Source organism: Notolepis coatsorum, assembly GCF_963971535.1.
Source record: "Notolepis coatsorum genome assembly, chromosome: 6".
NCBI classification, from domain to species: Eukaryota; Metazoa; Chordata; class Actinopteri; order Aulopiformes; family Paralepididae; genus Notolepis; species Notolepis coatsorum.
The window spans coordinates 30,531,950-30,558,120 of NC_140170.1; the positions used below are offsets into that span (position 1 = coordinate 30,531,950).

The window sequence follows — 26,171 nt, forward strand, 5'->3', positions numbered from 1 at the left end:
CCCGCATGCCACCCGGGAACGAACGGAGGAACAACCTCGTTACTGCCCCCAGAATCACGGGGTCAAGGGCAAACCCAACCCCGTGGCAAGGCCGTAGCAGCGGAGCGCGAAGGAAGACCCAGACCCACCAAAAGGACTGGACTCCCTGGAATGGGGGCCCGGAGAAGTCCATGATGCCAGCATCAAGACCCCACCAGGTGGGCACGTAGTGCCCCGCCCCCCACATCGCCAGCGTATTCGGACAAAGGCCCCCCAGTTACTGCACCTGGTAATCCCAGGCGGTATCCAAGTACTAACCAGGCCAGAACCTGCTTAGCTTCCGAGATCGGACGAGATCGGGCGTGTTCAGGTCGGTATGGCCGTAAGCCGAGCGGGCCCCGTCCCCCCAACAGTACACCGCCTGGCACACTAACCCTGCAGAACAGACAGTCAGCATGGCCGTAAGCACACAAAAAAGGTTAACCAACGGAAGCAGGCAGCGCACCGGGGAAAAACCAGGCAACAGGCTGTTAACCCTAGCCTGGAGACTGCGGACGAGACAGGCGCCAGAGGGGACAGCTGAACACAGCCGCCCCGGCGGAAGGAGCGTAAGCTGGCGGTGTTGCATGACCAAGCCTCCATTTAAAAACCCCCACCCAGAGGGGTCGAGGCAGAGAAGGCTGACACGATTGGCAGACGTCATGAACGTGCAGGGGCACCCTCAAACGGTGAACCCGGGAGTTGACACTGCTCCAACACACCAGGGAATCAACCACCTCGGTGTTACCCAATGCGGCGGTTGTTCCTATAACCCCTCAAGAAAAAACTCCAAAACACACCTGCGGGTATACACCGGCTATACCGCAGTACAAGTGTTTCAGTTTCCAAAAAGGGTTAACCCAGGCCTACGGGTCGCAAACATCACTTCGGACCGGGCCTGGCGGTACGGGAAGCACAGGGTCACCAGAGGAGGTCAAAAAACCACCCCCACAGGCCCCTCTTCGCCATGCGTGAGAGAGGAGTGAAAAATAATGGAGAACCAGCCCCTAAGCACACCGTACCTGGTATTCCCCGGCGGTCTCCCAACCAAGTACTAACCAGGACCAACCTGTGTAGCGGCCGAGATCCGACGAGATCGAGCGCGTACAGAATGGCATGGCTGTAAGCCATGACGACAGTGCTGAGTAAAAACATACCCAACCAGGGTCTCCATAGCGCTTAACCCTGTGACACCCAGACCGACCTGGCATTTTTCCCCCTGAAAAAAGCCCAAGTCCCTCAGGGTACCAGAACAGCAGATCTGCATCCCCGGCGGACAACGGGTTCAACTGATCTGGACCAGCGTGACCAGAACCAGTCCCGTGCCCTAACCACGCCGACATGCCTACTCCAGGAGAAGGGCAGATATGCGTGTTGATCTTAACATGAAAAGAAGGCGCCACCCAGACGTTCGGACGAACCGCGCCTGGTGGCCCACCCCAAGGGCGTGAGACCCCACTACATATGTTCAGATCCATCCCGTCATCATCCCCCAGACATGAACGAGAATCCGTCGACAACCCACCCAGGTCATGGGATGTGGTCGTCGGAAGAGGAAAAACCCCCATCTCAGTTGCTTTATAAAAACGCTGTTTCAACCACAAGCAACCAAGGCGTGCCAGTCAATCGCCTGTTTACAGCGAGCTAGCACTATACGTGCGTCGGGACACACCCCCATCAATGAACAGGCTATTTAGACCTGTCATTGAATCCCCAAGGCGCCCAGGGGAACGACAAGAGGGGTGTGACACTCCCTAACTCCAACACTTCTGGAATAGAAAGAAGGAAGCATCAACAGTATGTATCCCAGTCTACACAGCCGGGGTAAAAAAAAATTTCACATTTTTACATCCCACCACCCTCCCATAGGAAAGAGACGGGGATCCCCAGAGAGACTTCCCACGCGAGCTGTACAGATTGAAAAGAATATATTGCACCTTGAGCCATGTAAAAAACTGGTTTTAGGGCCTCCGGGGAAGAGGCACTGAACCCATACACACTCAATAAACGAATTGAATCGAATATACATACAATAGAAAAGGACCCTTCTAGAGGGTCCACTCACTTTGACAATCTGAGGAGGAAGGCTCTGTACTCTGATGGAGGCTTCCTCACATGGAAGAAGGAGTCCGAACTCACAGAAGGCCTGAATAGGCGCTTGGTGAGGAGGAGCCCTGACCACCCCCCCTGAAAACAGATCCATCACATGGACCTGAACAGCACACGGAAGTCCTACCAACAGAGACGCGCACGGTGACGTCTCTATGGCGGGGGAATTCCTGCGGTGCACACGCCCAATATACCAGGCCGTGGGACCAGGAACTCCCTCCCCCCCCGCCCCCCCCCCCCCCGTAACGTGCCGAACCGCCACGTGACGGGAACCTTGAAGGACAGGGGGTGTACCCCTGACCGACAGAACAATGGGGAGAGGAAAGGTTACCAGTTCACCCCTTTACGACCCCACACCCATGATACGACGTAACGACAAAAAGAGAATATGACACAGTCATAGTCAGCTCTATGAAGCGTTTCACAGCTCCACACAGCGCATGAGCTAACCTGCTATCTGATTTTTACTAAGGAAAAACACAGAATAGAGAGGGCTCTAAGAACCCCGGTCCAACATACACATGTGCTTCTGTGGCCAGTACAACCCAGTTGTAGGTCACATGACACACACAACCCATCATCACCTACAAAAAATGGCAAAAACACTCAACAGAGGAACGCCGTTTTTTTCACAATGAGAGAATACATCATTCTTGATTAGTATCGACCACAGGCCTTGCTAAGCACACATGACAGCAACCAAACCAATTTCCCTTTAGGAAATAAGTTTCTCCAGCAGATTTAGCACAACCTCAGCAATCAAGCTAAGAGTTACATCGTATCCCTACCACACAAAAGACACAATTAATGCACAACATGTCTGATAGGAGGTGATAAAGTCCCCAGGGAACCGGGGGGGAAAAACACAATCCTCCTATTTTACCCTCAATACGGCCAGTTAAAACAGGAAAACCTGTTAATGTGTGAACACACTGTTCATTGTCATTACAGTCTGAGAAAGAACATTCTTTTACTCACTTGTCACCAAGCATAGCTTCATAGGTTAGTTACCTTAGTTGTGAGTACACGGCCGTGTTACTCACACAACAACCAGATCATTACATCCCGTTTGCACGGAGAAGCTAACTGCCAGTGACAAAAACAGCTCACACATAACCCGCAACGTATCCTAAATGCATTGTAGCAACACACGTTTTGGGAAAAACACCGTTATTCACAATACATTTAGCAAAGTAAAACCAGAAGACGTGTTATGAGGTCTGGTCAACCCCGTTCCTACCCGGAACGCAGATCAGCGAAGTGCAGTCACAAGACACCGTAGAACACAGCCGTCCTGTGTTGTTCGATCCGGGCAGCGTCGCCGCTCCAACCAGTCGCTACAGTCCTCTTTGTTGACGCAATCCCCGTCCAGGCTCAGGGCAGGGTCGACGAACATCCCCTGTCAAGGATGACGTCGTGGTCAAGAGTGTAAAACATGTTAAAATCAAAGCACGTTCAACAGAATAGCATCAAGCTAACGGCTGCTCCAACCGTTCGGGTGCTATTGCTTCTGCTCGCGAGACGCCGATCTAACGACGCACGCGATCAGAAGCGAGCTCACGGCGGCGCGCGAGAAGCTAAGCTACCCCGCGCCAGGCCATGGCCATAGCAGCAAGCTAACGTTACCTAGCGACCACGACATGCTAGCCCCGCAGCTAACAGCTGACTGGCTAATGGTAGGCCCTAAGCAGGCCATGCAGCGATCCAGCAGGCTAACGCAGCAGTTAACAGCTGACTGGCTAACCGTAAGCTATGAACATGTAAACAATGACATAACACTCACCCAGACAGGCCGCCGTTCTGAACCTCTCCTCACTTTTTAAGAGAAAAGAGAAAACAAGATGTCAACACCGCTTCACAACGGTGACTTTACCACATCCGACGGAATCAGCACAGTACCAACTGGCCTGTGTAGCTGACTTTGAACATGAATCTGCCGCTATCGCACATTACATGCACATATCCCCTCGTGAAGGAATACTCTCATTTGGATATGAAAGATGGGGCCTTAACACGGTGACAGAGAGAATCCACTCGTCCAGAACACACAGGGATCACCAGTGTCAATGGTCGCGGCCCACTAGTTAAAACTATAATGGTCTCCAGACCAAGGCCTTCTGTCGCCTAGGTGGCTGAACAAAGGACCCTAGCCTGGGGCCGGTTTCCATAAACTTTGTCAAGTAGCCCCCATAGCACTAACAGACAAGTGGAGCCCGCCAGCAAACACTACTCACCCAACCTGGAACGCACCGCTTCTCACAACAGCGGCATGTCCGACAGTTCAGCTGTGGCCTGACAGGTTTCACCCCAACAAACACAGCAAGGAACTGCAGTTGAGAAGCATGCAGCGGCGTGCTCCCAATACGAAAACCGGTGGAGGGTTTTTAGAATGATCATCATCTTCCAGACACTCCAGTACGAAGACAATATCGCCGTATTTTTTCGAAAATAGTGAGAGAGAAAATAAAGATATGATGTCAACGTATCCTTGTTTCCCAAAGCTGCTCCTAAACCTTTCTTCCATCATGGTGTCAAGTGTGGGGATCTACCGAGGCACTTCTTCCTTGTGGTGAAAGCGAGAAGGAGGAGAGCAGGTGACCACACACCTGCTTATGAAGGTAAGCTGATGAGGGGTGTGGTCAGACTAATACTGGTATTAGAGGTACATTTGTGGTTTATTCAGTACGCGTGCACGTACGCGAGATAGTGCAGTAGTGATGCCAAGCAGAGCCCCTAATGAAACAGAACACGTTTTATACTTGTGCTACAAGATTTTGGCCTGTGCTACAAAACTATCAACCTCTGTAGCAACAGGGCTATGTGCAAAAAAAGATAACGTATAGCCCTGCCTTCCTGATGACTTGTCGTACAGAACTTGTAAGTCGCTTTTGATAAAAGCGACTTAGTAGGAGGCTTAGTAGGTCGATAATATCGGACATCCCTATTTTCTATCTATCTAAAAGCTCTGTGGATGTTTTATAATGATTACTCAACATTAACATGTGATCTATAGCACCTTTAGATGCAGACCAGAGTGATGCTGTGTGTGTGTTCCTCCAGACCGGGCGCACAGAGACGGCGGTGAACAACCTGAACCCAGTGTTTGGGCTGAAGTTCCAGGTGGACTACCACTTCGAGCAGATCCAGAAGCTGCGCTTTGCCCTGTTTGATGAAGACAAGTGTGCTGCTCAGCTCTACGACCACGACTTCCTGGGAGAGTTCATCTGCACCCTGGGAGTGGTGAGACAACAACTAGTTAATCTGTAGAGGGAGTGGTGAGACACCAACTAGTTAATCTGTAGAGGGAGTGGTGAGACACCAACTAGTTAATCTGTAGAGGGAGTTGTGAGTCACCAACTAGTTAATCTGTAGAGGGAGTGGTGAGTCACCAACTAGTTAATCTGTAGAGGGAGAGGTGAGACACCAACTAGTTAATCTGTAGAGGGAGTGGTGAGACACCAACTAGTTAATCTGTAGAGGGAGTGGTGAGACACCAACTAGTTAATCTGTAGAGGGAGAGGTGAGACACCAACTAGTTAATCTGTAGAGGGAGTGGTGAGACACCAACTAGTTAATCTGTAGAGGGAGAGGTGAGACACCAACTAGTTAATCTGTAGAGGGAGTGGTGAGACACCAACTAGTTAATCTGTAGAGGGAGTGGTGAGACACCAACTAGTTAATCTGTAGAGGGAGTGGTGAGACACCAACTAGTTAATCTGTAGAGGGAGAGGTGAGACACCAACTAGTTAATCTGTAGAGGGAGTGGTGAGACACCAACTAGTTAATCTGTAGAGGGAGTGGTGAAACACCAACTAGTTAATCTGTAGAGGGAGTGGTGAGACACCAACTAGTTAATCTGTAGAGGGAGTGGTGAGACACCAACTAGTTAATCTGTAGAGGGAGTGGTGAGACACCAACTAGTTAATCTGTAGAGGGAGTGGTGAGACACCAACTAGTTAATCTGTAGAGGGAGAGGTGAGACACCAACTAGTTAATCTGTAGAGGGAGTGGTGAGACACCAACTAGTTAATCTGTAGAGGGAGAGGTGAGACACCAACTAGTTAATCTGTAGATGGAGTGGTGAGACACCAACTAGTTAATCTGTAGAGGGAGTGGTGAGACACCAACTAGTTAATCTGTAGAGGGAGTGGTGAGACACCAACTAGTTAATCTGTAGAGGGAGTGGTGAGACACCAACTAGTTAATCTGTAGAGGGAGAGGTGAGACACCAACTAGTTAATCTGTAGAGGGAGAGGTGAGACACCAACTAGTTAATCTGTAGAGGGAGAGGTGAGACACCAACTAGTTAATCTGTAGAGGGAGAGGTGAGACACCAACTAGTTAATCTGTAGAGGGAGTGGTGAGACACCAACTAGTTAATCTTATAGAGGGAGAGGTGAGACACCAACTAGTTAATCTGTAGAGGGAGAGGTGAGACACCAACTAGTTAATCTGTAGAGGGAGAGGTGAGACACCAACTAGTTAATCTGTAGAGGGAGAGGTGAGACACCAACTAGTTAATCTGTAGAGGGAGTGGTGAGACACCAACTAGTTAATCTGTAAAGGGAGTGGTGAGACACCAACTAGTTAATCTGTAGAGGGAGAGGTGAGACACCAACTAGTTAATCTGTAGAGGGAGTGGTGAGTCACCAACTAGTTAATCTGTAGAGGGAGTGGTGAGACACCAACTAGTTAATCTGTAGAGGGAGAGGTGAGACACCAACTAGTTAATCTGTAGAGGGAGAGGTGAGACACCAACTAGTTAATCTGTAGAGGGAGAGGTGAGACACCAACTAGTTAATCTGTAGAGGGAGTGGTGAGACACCAACTAGTTAATCTGTAGAGGGAGTGGTGAGACACCAACTAGTTAATCTGTAGAGGGAGTGGTGAGACACCAACTAGTTAATCTGTAGAGGGAGTGGTGAGACACCAACTAGTTAATCTGTAGAGGGAGTGGTGAGACACCAACTAGTTAATCTGTAGAGGGAGTGGTGAGACACCAACTAGTTAATCTGTAGAGGGAGTGGTGAGACACCAACTAGTTAATCTGTAGAGGGAGTGGTGAGACACCAACTAGTTAATCTGTAGAGGGAGAGGTGAGACACCAACTAGTTAATCTGTAGAGGGAGTGGTGAGACACCAACTAGTTAATCTGTAGAGGGAGTGGTGAGACACCAACTAGTTAATCTGTAGAGGGAGAGGTGAGACACCAACTAGTTAATCTGTAGCTGGGAGTGGTGAGTCAACAACTAGTTAATCTGTAGAGGGAGTGGTGAGACACCAACTAGTTAATCTGTAGAGGGAGTGGTGAGACACCAACTAGTTAATCTGTAGAGTGGTGAGACACCAACTAGTTAATCTGTAGAGGGAGTGGTGAGACACCAACTAGTTAATCTGTAGCTGGGAGTGGTGAGACACCAACTAGTTAATCTGTAGAGGGAGAGGTGAGACACCAACTAGTTAATCTGTAGAGGGAGAGGTGAGACACCAACTAGTTAATCTGTAGAGGGAGAGGTGAGACACCAACTAGTTAATCTGTAGCTGGGAGTGGTGAGACACCAACTAGTTAATCTGTAGAGGGAGAGGTGAGACACCAACTAGTTAATCTGTAGAGGGAGAGGTGAGACACCAACTAGTTAATCTGTAGAGGGAGAGGTGAGACACCAACTAGTTAATCTGTAGAGAGGTGAGACACCAACTAGTTAATCTGTAGAGGGAGAGGTGAGACACCAACTAGTTAATCTGTAGAGGGAGTGGTGAGTCACCAACTAGTTAATCTGTAGAGGGAGTGGTGAGACACCAACTAGTTAATCTGTAGAGGGAGAGGTGAGACACCAACTAGTTAATCTGTAGAGGGAGAGGTGAGACACCAACTAGTTAATCTGTAGAGGGAGAGGTGAGACACCAACTAGTTAATCTGTAGAGGGAGTGGTGAGACACCAACTAGTTAATCTGTAGAGGGAGTGGTGAGACACCAACTAGTTAATCTGTAGAGGGAGTGGTGAGACACCAACTAGTTAATCTGTAGAGGGAGTGGTGAGACACCAACTAGTTAATCTGTAGAGGGAGTGGTGAGACACCAACTAGTTAATCTGTAGAGGGAGTGGTGAGACACCAACTAGTTAATCTGTAGAGGGAGTGGTGAGACACCAACTAGTTAATCTGTAGAGGGAGTGGTGAGACACCAACTAGTTAATCTGTAGAGGGAGAGGTGAGACACCAACTAGTTAATCTGTAGAGGGAGTGGTGAGACACCAACTAGTTAATCTGTAGAGGGAGTGGTGAGACACCAACTAGTTAATCTGTAGAGGGAGAGGTGAGACACCAACTAGTTAATCTGTAGCTGGGAGTGGTGAGTCAACAACTAGTTAATCTGTAGAGGGAGTGGTGAGACACCAACTAGTTAATCTGTAGAGGGAGTGGTGAGACACCAACTAGTTAATCTGTAGAGTGGTGAGACACCAACTAGTTAATCTGTAGAGGGAGTGGTGAGACACCAACTAGTTAATCTGTAGCTGGGAGTGGTGAGACACCAACTAGTTAATCTGTAGAGGGAGAGGTGAGACACCAACTAGTTAATCTGTAGAGGGAGAGGTGAGACACCAACTAGTTAATCTGTAGAGGGAGAGGTGAGACACCAACTAGTTAATCTGTAGCTGGGAGTGGTGAGACACCAACTAGTTAATCTGTAGAGGGAGAGGTGAGACACCAACTAGTTAATCTGTAGAGGGAGAGGTGAGACACCAACTAGTTAATCTGTAGAGGGAGAGGTGAGACACCAACTAGTTAATCTGTAGAGAGGTGAGACACCAACTAGTTAATCTGTAGAGGGAGAGGTGAGACACCAACTAGTTAATCTGTAGAGGGAGAGGTGAGACACCAACTAGTTAATCTGTAGAGGGAGTGGTGAGACACCAACTAGTTAATCTGTAGAGGGAGAGGTGAGACACCAACTAGTTAATCTGTAGAGGGAGAGGTGAGACACCAACTAGTTAATCTGTAGAGGGAGTGGTGAGACACCAACTAGTTAATCTGTAGAGGGAGAGGTGAGACACCAACTAGTTAATCTGTAGAGGGAGAGGTGAGACACCAACTAGTTAATCTGTAGAGGGAGAGGTGAGACACCAACTAGTTAATCTGTAGAGGGAGAGGTGAGACACCAACTAGTTAATCTGTAGAGGGAGAGGTGAGACACCAACTAGTTAATCTGTAGGGGGAGAGGTGAGACACCAACTAGTTAATCTGTAGAGGGAGTGGTGAGACACCAACTAGTTAATCTGTAGAGGGAGAGGTGAGACACCAACTAGTTAATCTGTAGAGGGAGTGGTGAGACACCAACTAGTTAATCTGTAGAGGGAGAGGTGAGACACCAACTAGTTAATCTGTAGAGTTAGAGGTGAGACACCAACTAGTTAATCTGTAGAGGGAGTGGTGAGACACCAACTAGTTAATCTGTAGAGGGAGAGGTGAGACACCAACTAGTTAATCTGCAGAGGGAGTGGTGAGACACCAACTAGTTAATCTGTAGAGGGAGTGGTGAGACACCAACTAGTTAATCTGTAGAGGGAGTGGTGAGACAACAACTAGTTAATCTGTAGAGGGAGTGGTGAGACACCAACTAGTTAATCTGTAGAGGGAGTGGTGAGACACCAACTAGTTAATCTGTAGAGGGAGTGGTGAGACACCAACTAGTTAATCTGTAGAGGGAGATGTGAGACACCAACTAGTTAATCTGTAGAGGGAGTGGTGAGACACCAACTAGTTAATCTGTAGAGGGAGTGGTGAGACACCAACTAGTTAATCTGTAGAGGGAGTGGTGAGACACCAACTAGTTAATCTGTAGAGGGAGTGGTGAGACACCAACTAGTTAATCTGTAGAGGGAGTGGTGAGACACCAACTAGTTAATCTGTAGAGGGAGTGGTGAGACACCAACTAGTTAATCTGTAGAGGGAGAGGTGAGACACCAACTAGTTAATCTGTAGAGGGAGTGGTGAGACACCAACTAGTTAATCTGTAGAGGGAGAGGTGAGACACCAACTAGTTAATCTGTAGAGGGAGTGGTGAGACACCAACTAGTTAATCTGTAGAGGGAGTGGTGAGACACCAACTAGTTAATCTGTAGAGGGAGAGGTGAGACACCAACTAGTTAATCTGTAGAGGGAGAGGTGAGACACCAACTAGTTAATCTGTAGAGGGAGAGGTGAGACACCAACTAGTTAATCTGTAGAGGGAGAGGTGAGACACCAACTAGTTAATCTGTAGAGGGAGAGGTGAGACACCAACTAGTTAATCTGTAGAGGGAGTGGTGAGACACCAACTAGTTAATCTTATAGAGGGAGAGGTGAGACACCAACTAGTTAATCTGTAGAGGGAGAGGTGAGACACCAACTAGTTAATCTGTAGAGGGAGAGGTGAGACACCAACTAGTTAATCTGTAGAGGGAGAGGTGAGACACCAACTAGTTAATCTGTAGAGGGAGTGGTGAGACACCAACTAGTTAATCTGTAGAGGGAGTGGTGAGACACCAACTAGTTAATCTGTAGAGGGAGTGGTGAGACACCAACTAGTTAATCTGTAGAGGGAGAGGTGAGACACCAACTAGTTAATCTGTAGAGGGAGAGGTGAGACACCAACTAGTTAATCTGTAGAGGGAGTGGTGAGACACCAACTAGTTAATCTGTAGAGGGAGAGGTGAGACACCAACTAGTTAATCTGTAGAGGGAGTGGTGAGTCACCAACTAGTTAATCTGTAGAGGGAGTGGTGAGACACCAACTAGTTAATCTGTAGAGGGAGAGGTGAGACACCAACTAGTTAATCTGTAGAGGGAGAGGTGAGACACCAACTAGTTAATCTGTAGAGGGAGTGGGGAGACACCAACTAGTTAATCTGTAGAGGGAGTGGTGAGACACCAACTAGTTAATCTGTAGAGGGAGTGGTGAGACACCAACTAGTTAATCTGTAGAGGGAGTGGTGAGACACCAACTAGTTAATCTGTAGAGGGAGTGGTGAGACACCAACTAGTTAATCTGTAGAGGGAGTGGTGAGACACCAACTAGTTAATCTGTAGATGGAGTGGTGAGACACCAACTAGTTAATCTGTAGAGGGAGAGGTGAGACACCAACTAGTTAATCTGTAGAGGGAGTGGTGAGACACCAACTAGTTAATCTGTAGAGGGAGTGGTGAGACACCAACTAGTTAATCTGTAGAGGGAGAGGTGAGACACCAACTAGTTAATCTGTAGCTGGGAGTGGTGAGTCAACAACTAGTTAATCTGTAGAGGGAGTGGTGAGACACCAACTAGTTAATCTGTAGAGGGAGTGGTGAGACACCAACTAGTTAATCTGTAGAGTGGTGAGACACCAACTAGTTAATCTGTAGAGGGAGTGGTGAGACACCAACTAGTTAATCTGTAGCTGGGAGTGGTGAGACACCAACTAGTTAATCTGTAGAGGGAGAGGTGAGACACCAACTAGTTAATCTGTAGAGGGAGAGGTGAGACACCAACTAGTTAATCTGTAGAGGGAGAGGTGAGACACCAACTAGTTAATCTGTAGCTGGGAGTGGTGAGACACCAACTAGTTAATCTGTAGAGGGAGAGGTGAGACACCAACTAGTTAATCTGTAGAGGGAGAGGTGAGACACCAACTAGTTAATCTGTAGAGGGAGAGGTGAGACACCAACTAGTTAATCTGTAGAGAGGTGAGACACCAACTAGTTAATCTGTAGAGGGAGAGGTGAGACACCAACTAGTTAATCTGTAGAGGGAGTGGTGAGACACCAACTAGTTAATCTGTAGAGGGAGAGGTGAGACACCAACTAGTTAATCTGTAGAGGGAGTGGTGAGACACCAACTAGTTAATCTGTAGAGGGAGTGATGAGACACCAACTAGTTAATCTGTAGAGGGAGAGGTGAGACACCAACTAGTTAATCTGTAGAGGGAGTGGTGAGACACCAACTAGTTAATCTGTAGAGGGAGTGGTGAGACACCAACTAGTTAATCTGTAGAGGGAGTGGTGAGACACCAACTAGTTAATCTGTAGAGGGAGTGGTGAGACACCAACTAGTTAATCTGTAGAGGGAGTGGTGAGACACCAACTAGTTAATCTGTAGAGGAAGTGGTGAGACACCAACTAGTTAATCTGTAGAGGGAGAGGTGAGACACCAACTAGTTAATCTGTAGAGGGAGTGGTGAGACACCAACTAGTTAATCTGTAGAGGGAGAGGTGAGACACCAACTAGTTAATCTGTAGAGGGAGTGGTGAGACACCAACTAGTTAATCTGTAGAGGGAGTGGTGAGACACCAACTAGTTAATCTGTAGAGGGAGAGGTGAGACACCAACTAGTTAATCTGTAGAGGGAGAGGTGAGACACCAACTAGTTAATCTGTAGAGGGAGTGGTGAGACACCAACTAGTTAATCTGTAGAGGGAGAGGTGAGACACCAACTAGTTAATCTGTAGAGGGAGAGGTGAGACACCAACTAGTTAATCTGTAGAGGGAGAGGTGAGACACCAACTAGTTAATCTGTAGAGGGAGTGGTGAGACACCAACTAGTTAATCTTATAGAGGGAGAGGTGAGACACCAACTAGTTAATCTCTAGAGGGAGAGGTGAGACACCAACTAGTTAATCTGTAGAGGGAGAGGTGAGACACCAACTAGTTAATCTGTAGAGGGAGAGGTGAGACACCAACTAGTTAATCTGTAGAGGGAGTGGTGAGACACCAACTAGTTAATCTGTAGAGGGAGTGGTGAGACACCAACTAGTTAATCTGTAGAGGGAGTGGTGAGACACCAACTAGTTAATCTGTAGAGGGAGAGGTGAGACACCAACTAGTTAATCTGTAGAGGGAGAGGTGAGACACCAACTAGTTAATCTGTAGAGGGAGTGGTGAGACACCAACTAGTTAATCTGTAGAGGGAGAGGTGAGACACCAACTAGTTAATCTGTAGAGGGAGTGGTGAGTCACCAACTAGTTAATCTGTAGAGGGAGTGGTGAGACACCAACTAGTTAATCTGTAGAGGGAGAGGTGAGACACCAACTAGTTAATCTGTAGAGGGAGAGGTGAGACACCAACTAGTTAATCTGTAGAGGGAGTGGGGAGACACCAACTAGTTAATCTGTAGAGGGAGTGGTGAGACACCAACTAGTTAATCTGTAGAGGGAGTGGTGAGACACCAACTAGTTAATCTGTAGAGGGAGTGGTGAGACACCAACTAGTTAATCTGTAGAGGGAGTGGTGAGACACCAACTAGTTAATCTGTAGAGGGAGTGGTGAGACACCAACTAGTTAATCTCTAGAGGGAGAGGTGAGACACCAACTAGTTAATCTGTAGAGGGAGAGGTGAGACACCAACTAGTTAATCTGTAGAGGGAGAGGTGAGACACCAACTAGTTAATCTGTAGAGGGAGTGGTGAGACACCAACTAGTTAATCTGTAGAGGGAGTGGTGAGACACCAACTAGTTAATCTGTAGAGGGAGTGGTGAGACACCAACTAGTTAATCTGTAGAGGGAGAGGTGAGACACCAACTAGTTAATCTGTAGAGGGAGAGGTGAGACACCAACTAGTTAATCTGTAGAGGGAGTGGTGAGACACCAACTAGTTAATCTGTAGAGGGAGAGGTGAGACACCAACTAGTTAATCTGTAGAGGGAGTGGTGAGTCACCAACTAGTTAATCTGTAGAGGGAGTGGTGAGACACCAACTAGTTAATCTGTAGAGGGAGAGGTGAGACACCAACTAGTTAATCTGTAGAGGGAGAGGTGAGACACCAACTAGTTAATCTGTAGAGGGAGTGGGGAGACACCAACTAGTTAATCTGTAGAGGGAGTGGTGAGACACCAACTAGTTAATCTGTAGAGGGAGTGGTGAGACACCAACTAGTTAATCTGTAGAGGGAGTGGTGAGACACCAACTAGTTAATCTGTAGAGGGAGTGGTGAGACACCAACTAGTTAATCTGTAGAGGGAGTGGTGAGACACCAACTAGTTAATCTGTAGAGGGAGAGGTGAGACACCAACTAGTTAATCTGTAGAGGGAGAGGTGAGACACCAACTAGTTAATCTGTAGAGGGAGTGGGGAGTCACCAACTAGTTAATCTGTAGAGGGAGTGGTGAGACACCAACTAGTTAATCTGTAGAGGGAGTGGTGAGACACCAACTAGTTAATCTGTAGAGGGAGTGGTGAGACACCAACTAGTTAATCTGTAGAGGGAGTGGTGAGACACCAACTAGTTAATCTGTAGAGGGAGTGGTGAGACACCAACTAGTTAATCTGTAGAGGGAGTGGTGAGACACCAACTAGTTAATCTGTAGAGGGAGAGGTGAGACACCAACTAGTTAATCTGTAGAGGGAGTGGTGAGACACCAACTAGTTAATCTGTAGAGGGAGTGGTGAGACACCAACTAGTTAATCTGTAGAGGGAGAGGTGAGACACCAACTAGTTAATCTGTAGCTGGGAGTGGTGAGTCAACAACTAGTTAATCTGTAGAGGGAGTGGTGAGACACCAACTAGTTAATCTGTAGAGGGAGTGGTGAGACACCAACTAGTTAATCTGTAGAGTGGTGAGACACCAACTAGTTAATCTGTAGAGGGAGTGGTGAGACACCAACTAGTTAATCTGTAGCTGGGAGTGGTGAGACACCAACTAGTTAATCTGTAGAGGGAGAGGTGAGACACCAACTAGTTAATCTGTAGAGGGAGAGGTGAGACACCAACTAGTTAATCTGTAGAGGGAGAGGTGAGACACCAACTAGTTAATCTGTAGCTGGGAGTGGTGAGACACCAACTAGTTAATCTGTAGAGGGAGAGGTGAGACACCAACTAGTTAATCTGTAGAGGGAGAGGTGAGACACCAACTAGTTAATCTGTAGAGGGAGAGGTGAGACACCAACTAGTTAATCTGTAGAGAGGTGAGACACCAACTAGTTAATCTGTAGAGGGAGAGGTGAGACACCAACTAGTTAATCTGTAGAGGGAGAGGTGAGACACCAACTAGTTAATCTGTAGAGGGAGTGGTGAGACACCAACTAGTTAATCTGTAGAGGGAGAGGTGAGACACCAACTAGTTAATCTGTAGAGGGAGAGGTGAGACACCAACTAGTTAATCTGTAGAGGGAGTGGTGAGACACCAACTAGTTAATCTGTAGAGGGAGAGGTGAGCCACCAACTAGTTAATCTGTAGAGGGAGAGGTGAGACACCAACTAGTTAATCTGTAGAGGGAGAGGTGAGACACCAACTAGTTAATCTGTAGAGGGAGAGGTGAGACACCAACTAGTTAATCTGTAGAGGGAGAGGTGAGACACCAACTAGTTAATCTGTAGGGGGAGAGGTGAGACACCAACTAGTTAATCTGTAGAGGGAGTGGTGAGACACCAACTAGTTAATCTGTAGAGGGAGAGGTGAGACACCAACTAGTTAATCTGTAGAGGGAGTGGTGAGACACCAAATAGTTAATCTGTAGAGGGAGAGGTGAGACACCAACTAGTTAATCTGTAGAGTTAGAGGTGAGACACCAACTAGTTAATCTGTAGAGGGAGTGGTGAGACACCAACTAGTTAATCTGTAGAGGGAGAGGTGAGACACCAACTAGTTAATCTGCAGAGGGAGTGGTGAGACACCAACTAGTTAATCTGTAGAGGGAGTGGTGAGTCACCAACTAGTTAATCTGTAGAGGGAGTGGTGAGTCACCAACTAGTTAATCTGTAGAGGGAGTGGTGAGTCACCAACTAGTTAATCTGTAGAGGGAGTGGTGAGTCACCAACTAGTTAATCTGTAGAGGGAGTGGTGAGACACCAACTAGTTAATCTGTAGAGGGAGTGGTGAGACACCAACTAGTTAATCTGTAGAGGGAGAGGTGAGACACCAACTAGTTAATCTGTAGAGGGAGTGGTGAGACAACAACTAGTTAATCTGTAGAGAGGTGAGACACCAACTAGTTAATCTGTAGAGGGAGTGGTGAGACACCAACTAGTTAATCTGTAGAGGGAGTGGTGAGACACCAACTAGTTAATCTGTAGCTGGAGAGGTGAGACACCAACTAGTTAATCTGTAGAGGGAGAGGTGAGACACCAACTAGTTAATCTGTAGAGGGAGTGGTGAGACACCAACTAGTTAATCTGTAGAGGGAGTGGTGAGACACCAACTAGTTAATCTGTAGAGGGAGAGGTGAGACACCAACTAGTTAATCTGTAGAGTGGTGAGACACCAACTAGTTAATCTGTAGCTGGTGAGACAACAACTAGTTAGACTAAACTAAACTAGACTAAACTAGACCAGACTAGACTAAACTAGACTAAACTAGACTAAACTGGACTAAACTAAACTAGACTAAACTAGACTAGACTAGACTAAACTAGACTAAACTAGACTAAACTAGACCAGACTAGACTAAACTAGACTAAACTAGACTAAACTAGACTAGACTAAACTAGACTAAACTAGACTAAACTAAACTAGACTAAACTAGACTAGACTAGACTAAACTAGACTAAACTAGACTAAACTAGACTAGACTAAAATAAACTAGACTAGATTAAACTAGACTAAACTAGACTAAACTAGACTAGACTAAACTAGACTAGACTAGACTAAACTAGACTAGACTAAACTAGACTAGACTATACTAAACTAGACTAAACTAGACTAAACTAGACTAAACTAAACTAAACTAGACTAGACTAGACTAGACTAAACTAGACTAGACTAAACTAGACTAAACTAGACTAAACTAGACTAAACTAGACTAGACTAGACTAAACTAGACTAGACTAAACTAGACTAAACTAGACTAAACTAGACTAAACTAAACTAAAATAGACTAAACTAGACTAGATTAAACTAGACTAAACTAGACTAAACTAGACTAAACTAAACTAAACTAAACTAAACTAGACTAAACTAGACTAGACTAAACTAGACTAAACTAAACTAGACGAGACTAGACTAGACTAAACTAGACTAAACTAGACTAGACTAAACTAAACTAGACTAAACTAAACTAGACTAGACTAGACTACACTAGACTAAACTAAACTAGACTAGACTAGACTAAACTAGACTAAACTAGACTAGACTAGACTAGACTAAACTAGACTAAACTAAACTAAACTAGACTAAACTAGACTAAACGATAGGTTATGACTATAACCAAGTTCTGTTAATTAGGGGTGACGCTTGGCATCACTCATGCACTCCCTCGCGTATGTGCACGCGCACTGAATAAATTCCACAAATGTACCTTTAATACCAGTATTAGTCTGACCACACCCCTCATCAGCTTACCTTCATAAGCAGGTGTGTGGTCACCTGCTCTCCTCCTACCCAAGCTTTCACCACAAGGTGAGGTCAAGGGCTGCAGCGGCGTCGGATGCCAAGCGTCACCCCTAATTAACAGAACTTGGTTATAGTCATAACCTATCGTTTAGTCTAGTTTAGTCGTTCTGTTTCATTAGGGGATCCGCTTGGCATCACTCATGCACATAGGGAGGCCAAGCGGAGCCACTGGCCGACAAATACACCCCGCTGAAGGCCCCCCACAACCAACAGAACAGGGAGGGCCGAGCCCCCCCGACCCCCCTAATGGAGGGCACCCCCCCTATTAGAGGTTTCCCGGGAGGGCGACGGACCCGAGCGTGCAAAGAGGCACTCAAGCAACTCAACGCACAGGGTGAGCAGACCGTGGCTTGACCCCACGACTACACACACGCACAACCCGCATGCCACCCGGGAACGAACGGAGGGAACAACCTCGTTACTGCCCCCAGAATCACGGTGTCAAGGGCAAACCCAACCCCGTGGCAAGGCCGTAGCAGCGGAACGCGAAGGAAGACCCAGACCCACCAAAGGGACTGGACCCCCTGGAACGGGGGCCCGGAGAAGTCCATGATGCCAGCATCAAGACCCCACCAGGTGGGCACTTAGTGACCCCGCCCCCCACATCGCCAGCGTATTCGGACAAAGGCCCCTCAGCCGAGCGGGCCCTGTCCTCCCCGACAGTACACCGCCTGGCACACTGACCCTGCAACAGGCAGTCAGCATGGCCGTAAGCACACAAAAAAGGTTAACCAACGGAAGCAGGCAGCGCACTGGGGAAAACCAGGCAACAGGCTGTTAACCCTAGCCTGGAGACTGCGGACGAGACAGGTGCCAGAAAGGACAGCTGAACACAGCCGCCCCGGCGGAAGGGGCGTATGCTGGCGTTGTTGCATGACCAAGCCTCCATTTAAAAAAAAAACACCCAGAGGGGTCGAGGCAGAGAAGGCTGACACGATTGGCAGACGTCATGAACGTGCAGGGGCACCCTCAAACCGGTTAACCCGGGAGTTGACACTGCAGCAACACACCAGAGAACCAACCACCCAGGTGTTACCCTATGCGGTGGTTGGTCCCATAACCCCTCAGGAAAAAAACCCAAAACACACCTGCGGCACTGCCGCAGCCCGTGTTCCAGTTCCCAACAGGGTTATCCCGGGCCTACGGGTCAACAAAAACATTACTTCGGACCGGGCCCGGTGATACGGGGAGCACAGGGTCCCCCGAGGAGGTCAAGACCACCCCAACAGGCCCCTCTTCGCCATGCGTAAGAGAAGAGCGTAAGAATGGAAAACCAGCCCCAGCACCCCGTACTTGGTATTCCCAGGAGGTCACCCAACCAAGTACTAACCAAGACCAACCTGCGTGGCGGCCGAGATCCGACGAGATCGGGCGCGTACAGGTTGGCACGGCCGTAAGCCATTACGACAGTGTAGAATACAATGTACCCAACAAGGGTTCCATAGCGCTCAACCCTGTGACACCCGGACCGACCTAGCATTTTTCCCCCTGAAAAAAGCCCAAGTCCCTCAGGGTACCAGAACAGCAGATCTGCATCCCCGGCGGACAACGGGTTTAACTGATCCGGACCAGCGTGACCAGAACCAGTCCCGTGCCCTAACCACGCCGACATGCCAACTCCAGGAGAAGGGGCAGATATGCGTGTTGATCTTAAACATAAAAAGAAGGCGCCACTCAGACGTTTCGGTGCGAACCGCGCCCGGCGGCCCACCCCCAGGGCGTGAGACCCTTCCACATATGTTCAGATCCATTCCGTTATCATCCCCTGATATGAACGAGAACCCGTCGACAACCACACAGGGCGTCGGAAGAGGAAAAACCCCTATCCCAATTGCTTTATAAAAACGCTGTTTTAACCCCAAGCAATCAAGGCGCGCCAGTCAGTTACCTAATGTCCAACAGAACATCCTGAGCTAGCACTATGTGTGCGTTGGGCATATCCACATCAATAATAGGCTATTTAGACCATCTTATTGAATCCCCAAGACGCCCAGGGGAACGACAAGAGGGCGGGATGCTACCAACTCCATGAATGAATGAATGAATGAAAATTTTAACCAACAGATTGCAGAAAGGGTACAACACAGTACAGCTCAATACACACAATCGGTAAGGGGAGGCAGACCTGAGAAAGACGTTAGTCTTGTTTCCATCAGGGGCCCCCATTTCCAATTCATATAGACACATCCAACTCTTTATAATAATAAAGAAGAAGCATCACCCGTATGAACCCAACTGCACAGCTGGGAGTAAAAAACCCGTTTTCACATGATTTTACATCCAGTCACTCTTTTTAATCAGAGAGTAAAGACTAGACCCTCCCAGAAACCTTCCCACACGAGTTGTAGTCATGAGAAAGACATGCCAACTGTGAGTCACGTGACCAACTGACTCAAGTTACACATAAATCGAGCGCAGCAGACCCGTGAGCCCTACGCTCTAACTCGACACCTTAAGACTCCGTAACTCATGGAAGGCGTCGCCATAGCAACACCGCTACGACGGGGGGAAACCCTGCACACGGCTCCTGTTTGTAATAGGAGTTGTCAGGATAACCCCCCCCCCCCCTTGCCAAGACGTCCTAACGGCTCGGCCCTGACTGGCTCAGCAGAAGAGATAAAATCTCCTAAACCAATCAAGTGGGAAGGAGGGGTTTATTCGACACCCCCTCACAAAAAACCCTTTGTTCCCTACACACAAAAAACAACTGTAGCCATTTTGAAAACTTCCGGTAGAATGCTAATGTATAGCGTAAGCTAATACAATGCCCGCTACCCACAAAATGTGAACAGGATTTACAACAAAAACAAGTCGTATGTGTGTGAATCCTACACCCGTTGACTATGTCGTACATAGCAAAAACGCTGACCGAGAGTAACGGCTAGGCCGTGGAACGTGTGTGTACGAGTATTACTGCAACTAACACAACAGCATTGTGAGACACATATACTTAGTTTAAGCAACGGAATAACACCAGTTTCTACCTGCATGTGGAGCGTCAGGCTAATAGAACCCCCTATGAATGAGTGTATGTTGCAGACCTTGCTTAATCTCGTAACACAACACGACTCATCTCACAACGTAAAAGTGCAGATTCATATTTACACAACCCCACCATATGATTTGTTGAAGAAACACACAGTTTGTTTGGCCAAAAAACATAGTCCCCCTTATGTCGGGGAACTTTTTATTATCACAAGTTTTTTAAGGCACAAAAACACAATCATAGAGGGGCCGGGGAGGGTGTAAAGGAGAGGGGACACAGAGGGGAAAAGTCACTCTCAGCAGCGTCTGCCACCTCGCGCCGCTCGAGTCTTGCCACCCCGAGGAGCCCCGGAGGGACGGTAGGTTACTGTCTGCTGGTCTCGACGTTCCCTACCGTCTCCTCCGGTCGTGGATGGGCCGGCGGTAGCAGAAGCGCCGTCTCTTCTCCTGGCCTTCTTGGAAGGGCCAGCAGCGGCGGTAGAGGCAGTGGTAGGGACGACGGAGGCAGCTCGACGTCGTGGAAGCCTTCTGACTCCACCGGCAACTCTTCCGTTCCGGCACACGGGCCTGCTCCAGCCAAAGATGACGCTGGCCCAGGGTGGCCAGGGCGCGCACTTTCCCCGTGGCTATGGCCAGCACCTGGGTAAGATGCAGGACAGCTCCTGATGCCTGGGTGATCTGATCGCATTTTACCTCGGTCAGATCCGTGCTGCCCGTCATAATCCCCGATACAAATCTAGCCAGGTGGGCGATGTTAGACGCCGCAGCCAGCGATTGTGTACCAGCGATGAATGACTGGTCACCCCAATATGCCAATCGCCTAGCCGATCTACCCTGGAGGACCGGCTTGCATAAGGGTTCCCACACCATATCCGGACAGAGGAGAGCGGCCATCGGACTATCAAGCCGAGGCACGCCCTCCCTCATACCTTTGACTAACCCCGACACCCGCGTAACTGGTACGTAGGTGGGGGTTAGTCCCATGATGTTGGAAACCGCCTGACCCTGACGAACATAGGCCCCCATTGAGGGGAAAAATGGGTAGACAACATCCACCCCTCTCACTGGGCGACGCTGCCAGAGATGACCTATGAGATCATCAGGGACAGGAGCAGGCAATGGCAGCGGCAGCGGCACGCCGTTTGTGGCGGCGGCTACCGCCATGAGCTCGGGAAACAAAGCCCGCAGTTCCCCCTGCGGACCTTCCTCCACCGAACCCGCATCCCTCACATGCAGCAGGCTGCAACTGGTCAAGGAGCCACAGTCTGATGTGGCCGATAGTAGGGCATCCTGCTGATGAGGCCAAGGTGGTTCCTCGACATCTTCGAACAAGGAGTCCCACGGAGCCATTTCTCCCTCCTCCGGTATTTCCTTGATAGGAGGGATACTCTCCTCCATGGGACCATCATACAAGAATCCGTCCGCCTCTTCCATGAAGTCCTCAGTTTCCATCGGAAATCCAGAGCCGGACGCATCCTCGCTGGTCTCCAGCAGTTCCCCAAAACCAGGCCGTTCGCGCCTGCATGCTACCATCTTGCGACGTGAACGGGCAGACGCGAAAATTTGCGTTGCAAATCCTCCGGCTCCAAGACAACCCCCCGTTCACCAACGGACGATTCCCTGGAACCAGAGGAACCAGAGTCGAGATCAGGCCACCGCCGGAGCGACAGCACCGACTCCTCGGCTCTTCGGAGAGGCAAACTATCCATCGGCTGTCTCCTGGGCTGGGTCGGCAACCACGAAAGTGGCAACAGCCCAGCACCAGAACGCACGACGGAGGCGGGAATGGAGAACCGCTGGTGAAGAGTAGGTCTAGCGGGTCTACTCTCCGAAGAATACATTATGACCCAAACTTTTTCTTTACAACAGATATGAGAGAAGAAAAAATTAAGCACAATGTAGACTTGTCACAACTCTTTTCAACTAACAACACGTCAAGTGGGGTACTACCGAGGCACTTCCTTGTGGTGAAAACGAGAAGGAGGAGAGCAGGTGACCACACACCTGCTTATGAAGGTAAGCTGATGAGGGGTGTGGTCAGACTAATACTGGTATTAAAGGTACATTTGTGGAATTTATTCAGTGCGTGTGCACGTACGCGAGGGAGTGCATGAGTGATGCCAAGCGGATCCCCTAATGAAACAGAACTAGACTAAACTAAACTAAACTAAACTAGACTAAACTAAACTAGACTAAACTAGACTAAACTAGACTAGACTAAACTAGACTAAACTAGACTAAACTAGACTAGACTAAACTAAACTAGACTAGACTAGACTAAACTAGACTAGACTAAACTAAACTAGACTAAACTAGACTAGACTAGACTAGACTAAACTAAACTAGACTAAACTAGACTAGATTAGGCTACACTAAACTAGAATAAACTAGACTAGACTAGGCTACACTAAACTAGGCTAGACTAGACTAAACTAAACTAGAATAAACTAAACTAGACTAGATTGGTAAATGATAAATGGACTGCATTTATATAGTCCTTTTATCCAAAGCGCTTTACAATTTGTTCCTCACATTTTACACATTCAAATTTAGAATAAATGCTAAAATAAATGAATGCAATGCGAACACTCCCAGACATACCCCACGCGAAGGTAAGGAAAAACTCACTAACACCTAGCAATAGGAAAAAATGCACCACAGGCAGTGTGGAGGAGAGAAACCTTAGAAGGGCCAATTCAGGGGGGATCTCCCTTCTTAGATGTCGGTGATAAAAATAGTGTTGCAGACGGACAGTTGGTAAGCATGCACTCATGTGTGTAGTGAAACACAGATGAGTGCATGCAATAGACTAGACTAGATTAGACTAAACTAGACTGAACTAAACTAGACTGAACTGGACTAAACTAGACTAAACTAGATTAAACTAGACTAAATTAAACTAGACTAGATTGAACTAGACTAAACTAAACTAGTAGACTATAGATATATATTTTGTATTCCTACACATTTCTTCAGAGGTCAGAGGCCAGGGTTCTGTGCCTTGCTCAAGTGCACCAGACCAGTTGTTCTACAGTCACCAAGTTACTTGATTTGTCTCACCTGGTAGAATAGAAATGAATAAAGATGAATATTCAACATGCTGTATGAAACTAGAAGCTGACATTGGACCTCATTCTCCAACATTCTCATACGTTTCCTTGTAAATAACCTCGTAAGAAGTTTGTAAGAGGAAGATCTCCTCCGGATACCTGAACGCATGAACAGGTGCTCATGAATGGCCAAAGTGTTCTCAGATGCGATGCCCTGAATGAAGAACATCACTCACTCTTAAACTGAAAGTGCGCTCTCCTACACCTGAATTTGCATACATAAACTCCTGCCAGCTCAATTTTTTTTTTGCGTTTTTCCAGCTTTATTGGTCAGACATGACCGACAGAGGAGAGGGAGAACGGGAGAAGATGTGGGGAGGACATGACCGACAGAGGAGAGGGAGAACGGGAGGAGATGTGGGGGAGGACATGACCGACAGAGGAGAGGGAGAACGGGAGGAGATGTGGGGGAGGACATGACCGACAGAGGAGAGGGAGAACGGGAGGAGATGTGGGGGAGGACATGCTGCAAATTCGTCCGGGAGCGGGAGGCGAACCCGGGTCGACCGCGTAGGTCTGCGTTGCAGTATGCGGTGCGCCACTGGGGCGCCCTGCCAGCTCCTTATAAGGCCATCAACACAGGGCCATGTGCACACGGATTCAACAGGTACTGTAGCGCGAAAGCAATTTGCGACTGATCAAAAGTTCTATTAGATTAGTACAAATGTAACAGTAAAGTGTAATAGTAACATACAATGCACAGGTAATTAAATGCAACTAAGAGGTTGGCAGTCGAATATGGCTCCTTTCGAACGATTAGTCGCCTATAGTCTTGTAATACCCCTTTTAAAAGCCACAGACCTCGTCTATCTGATGGCATAAATCAAGATTTAGTACCACCAGGTGCCCGGTAGAGGGTAGCAAAGACGTGAATGAAATCTACTCTAAGTACAGTTACTTCCAGTTAATGTCCATTACTCTGCCATTTTTTACCAGATTGAGACGCTGTTTTCTCCTAGACGTTCACATCAAGGTAAAGAAACAATACACTTTGTATTTTATGGCAATAACATTGAGTTTTTTTTCCGACCTGTGAGATATAAACACAGAATTCACATCAATGGCTGTAAGAAAAAAATTGTGTTCCTTCCAGTGTCGGCGGCTGGTGTGAGCTGGGTAGTGTAGTTTTATGAAATGTAGACGTCCATCGAAGCTGGTGTGAGCTGGGTAGTGTAGTTTTATGAAATGTAGACGTCCATCGAAGCTGGTGTGAGCTGGGTAGTGTAGTTTTATGAAATGTAGACGTCCATCGAAGCTGGTGTGAGCTGGGTAGTGTAGTTTTATGAAATGTAAACATCCATCGAAGGCCGTAGATCTCTTCTTTCTCTGGACTACTACGATTTCATGAGTGCTTTGCTGATGCAATGCGCAGAGATTTCTTATAAGCTCATATTTAGCTAATAACACTTAAAATCATTGGTAAACAAACATAGTGCTGAAAATATACACTTGACTGCTGTTTTGATATGGTTAGTGTCTTTACTCTTGGCCATTTGAATAAGAAACACAACATCACTTAAGCCCTAGCTACAGAATGTAGGAATTAATGTTGCATTTGTTTACCAAGGGTTTTAAGTGTTATTAGTGAAATATTAGTTTATAGAAATCTCAGGGCATCGAGTCGGAAAAAAGGCGAGGATTGACGCAAGGATTTGGCGCAACCTTTGCGTGTAGCCTACTGAGAGAAGAGACCCAGGGCTTTCGATGGGCTTTCGAAAAAGAAAAAAAAAATACACTTCTCAGCTCACGCCAGCCCCCATGAATCATCTGACATCATTTTCAATTTTTTTTCCCTCTTTATTTTCGGGATCATATCTCACGGGTGGAACAAACCTGAAAGTTATTGCCATAAATTAGAATACAGTTAGTTTCTCTACCTTTCTGTGAACGTCTAGCAAAAAACGGCATTGCAATCTGATGAAAAATGGTGGATACATTTACATTTAATTCACACTTTTTGCTGCACACCTGGTGATACTAAATCCAGATTGAACTCTGCCATTGGGAAGGGGAGATTTGGCTGATCCATAGATGGGCGACTTGGCCATAATAAGGTCATTTATAGGCCTGATTCTATATTCTATAATCATATTTCAAATTGTATGTGTCCGGATGGCAGAATTCAGTAATGTATCTACAAAACCTTCTGTTTAATCATCTGCCCTTTATACATTTTTTATGTTTAAAAAAAAATTACATGTGATCTCAAGAAGGTGCTGAATGAGCTCAGTGGCAATTTCTCATGTCTGGTAAATTTTTGCATGGTGTTATTCACCGTCAAAGATGAAAATTTTTTTTTTAAATAAAATAATTTATATTCTCCTTTGGTTCATTACAATTTACTCATGCCTAGTAACAGACACAATATTTCTGACACTGGGAATACATTCCCTGAGGTCCATAGATGTCCCTAGATACCAAGAACATGCAAATGGACCTTGTAGAAGTGAAGCAATCTTCCATTTACTTAGGTATGTATTTTAGGCGAATTTTCTGAAAATAGGGCTAGGTTAATACAGACTGTATTGAATTATTTATGACTTGAAATAAATCTCGGGCTGCGATCGGGCTTAAGAGGTTAAGAACATGGGTGCACACCAGTCTGTCC

The 26,171-nt window shown here is 47.3% G+C and overlaps 1 protein-coding gene across 1 annotated transcript in view; it reads left to right on the top strand.

The window, feature by feature from the left end:
- Positions 1–26,171, top strand: part of cpne2 (copine II) — a 164,109-nt gene that overhangs the window by 44,796 nt on the left and 93,142 nt on the right. The window contains exon 3 of the mRNA XM_084316211.1: positions 5,188–5,367. Coding sequence (XP_084172337.1) covers positions 5,188–5,367 — 180 coding nt within the window. The remainder of the gene's footprint in view (positions 1–5,187; positions 5,368–26,171) is intronic.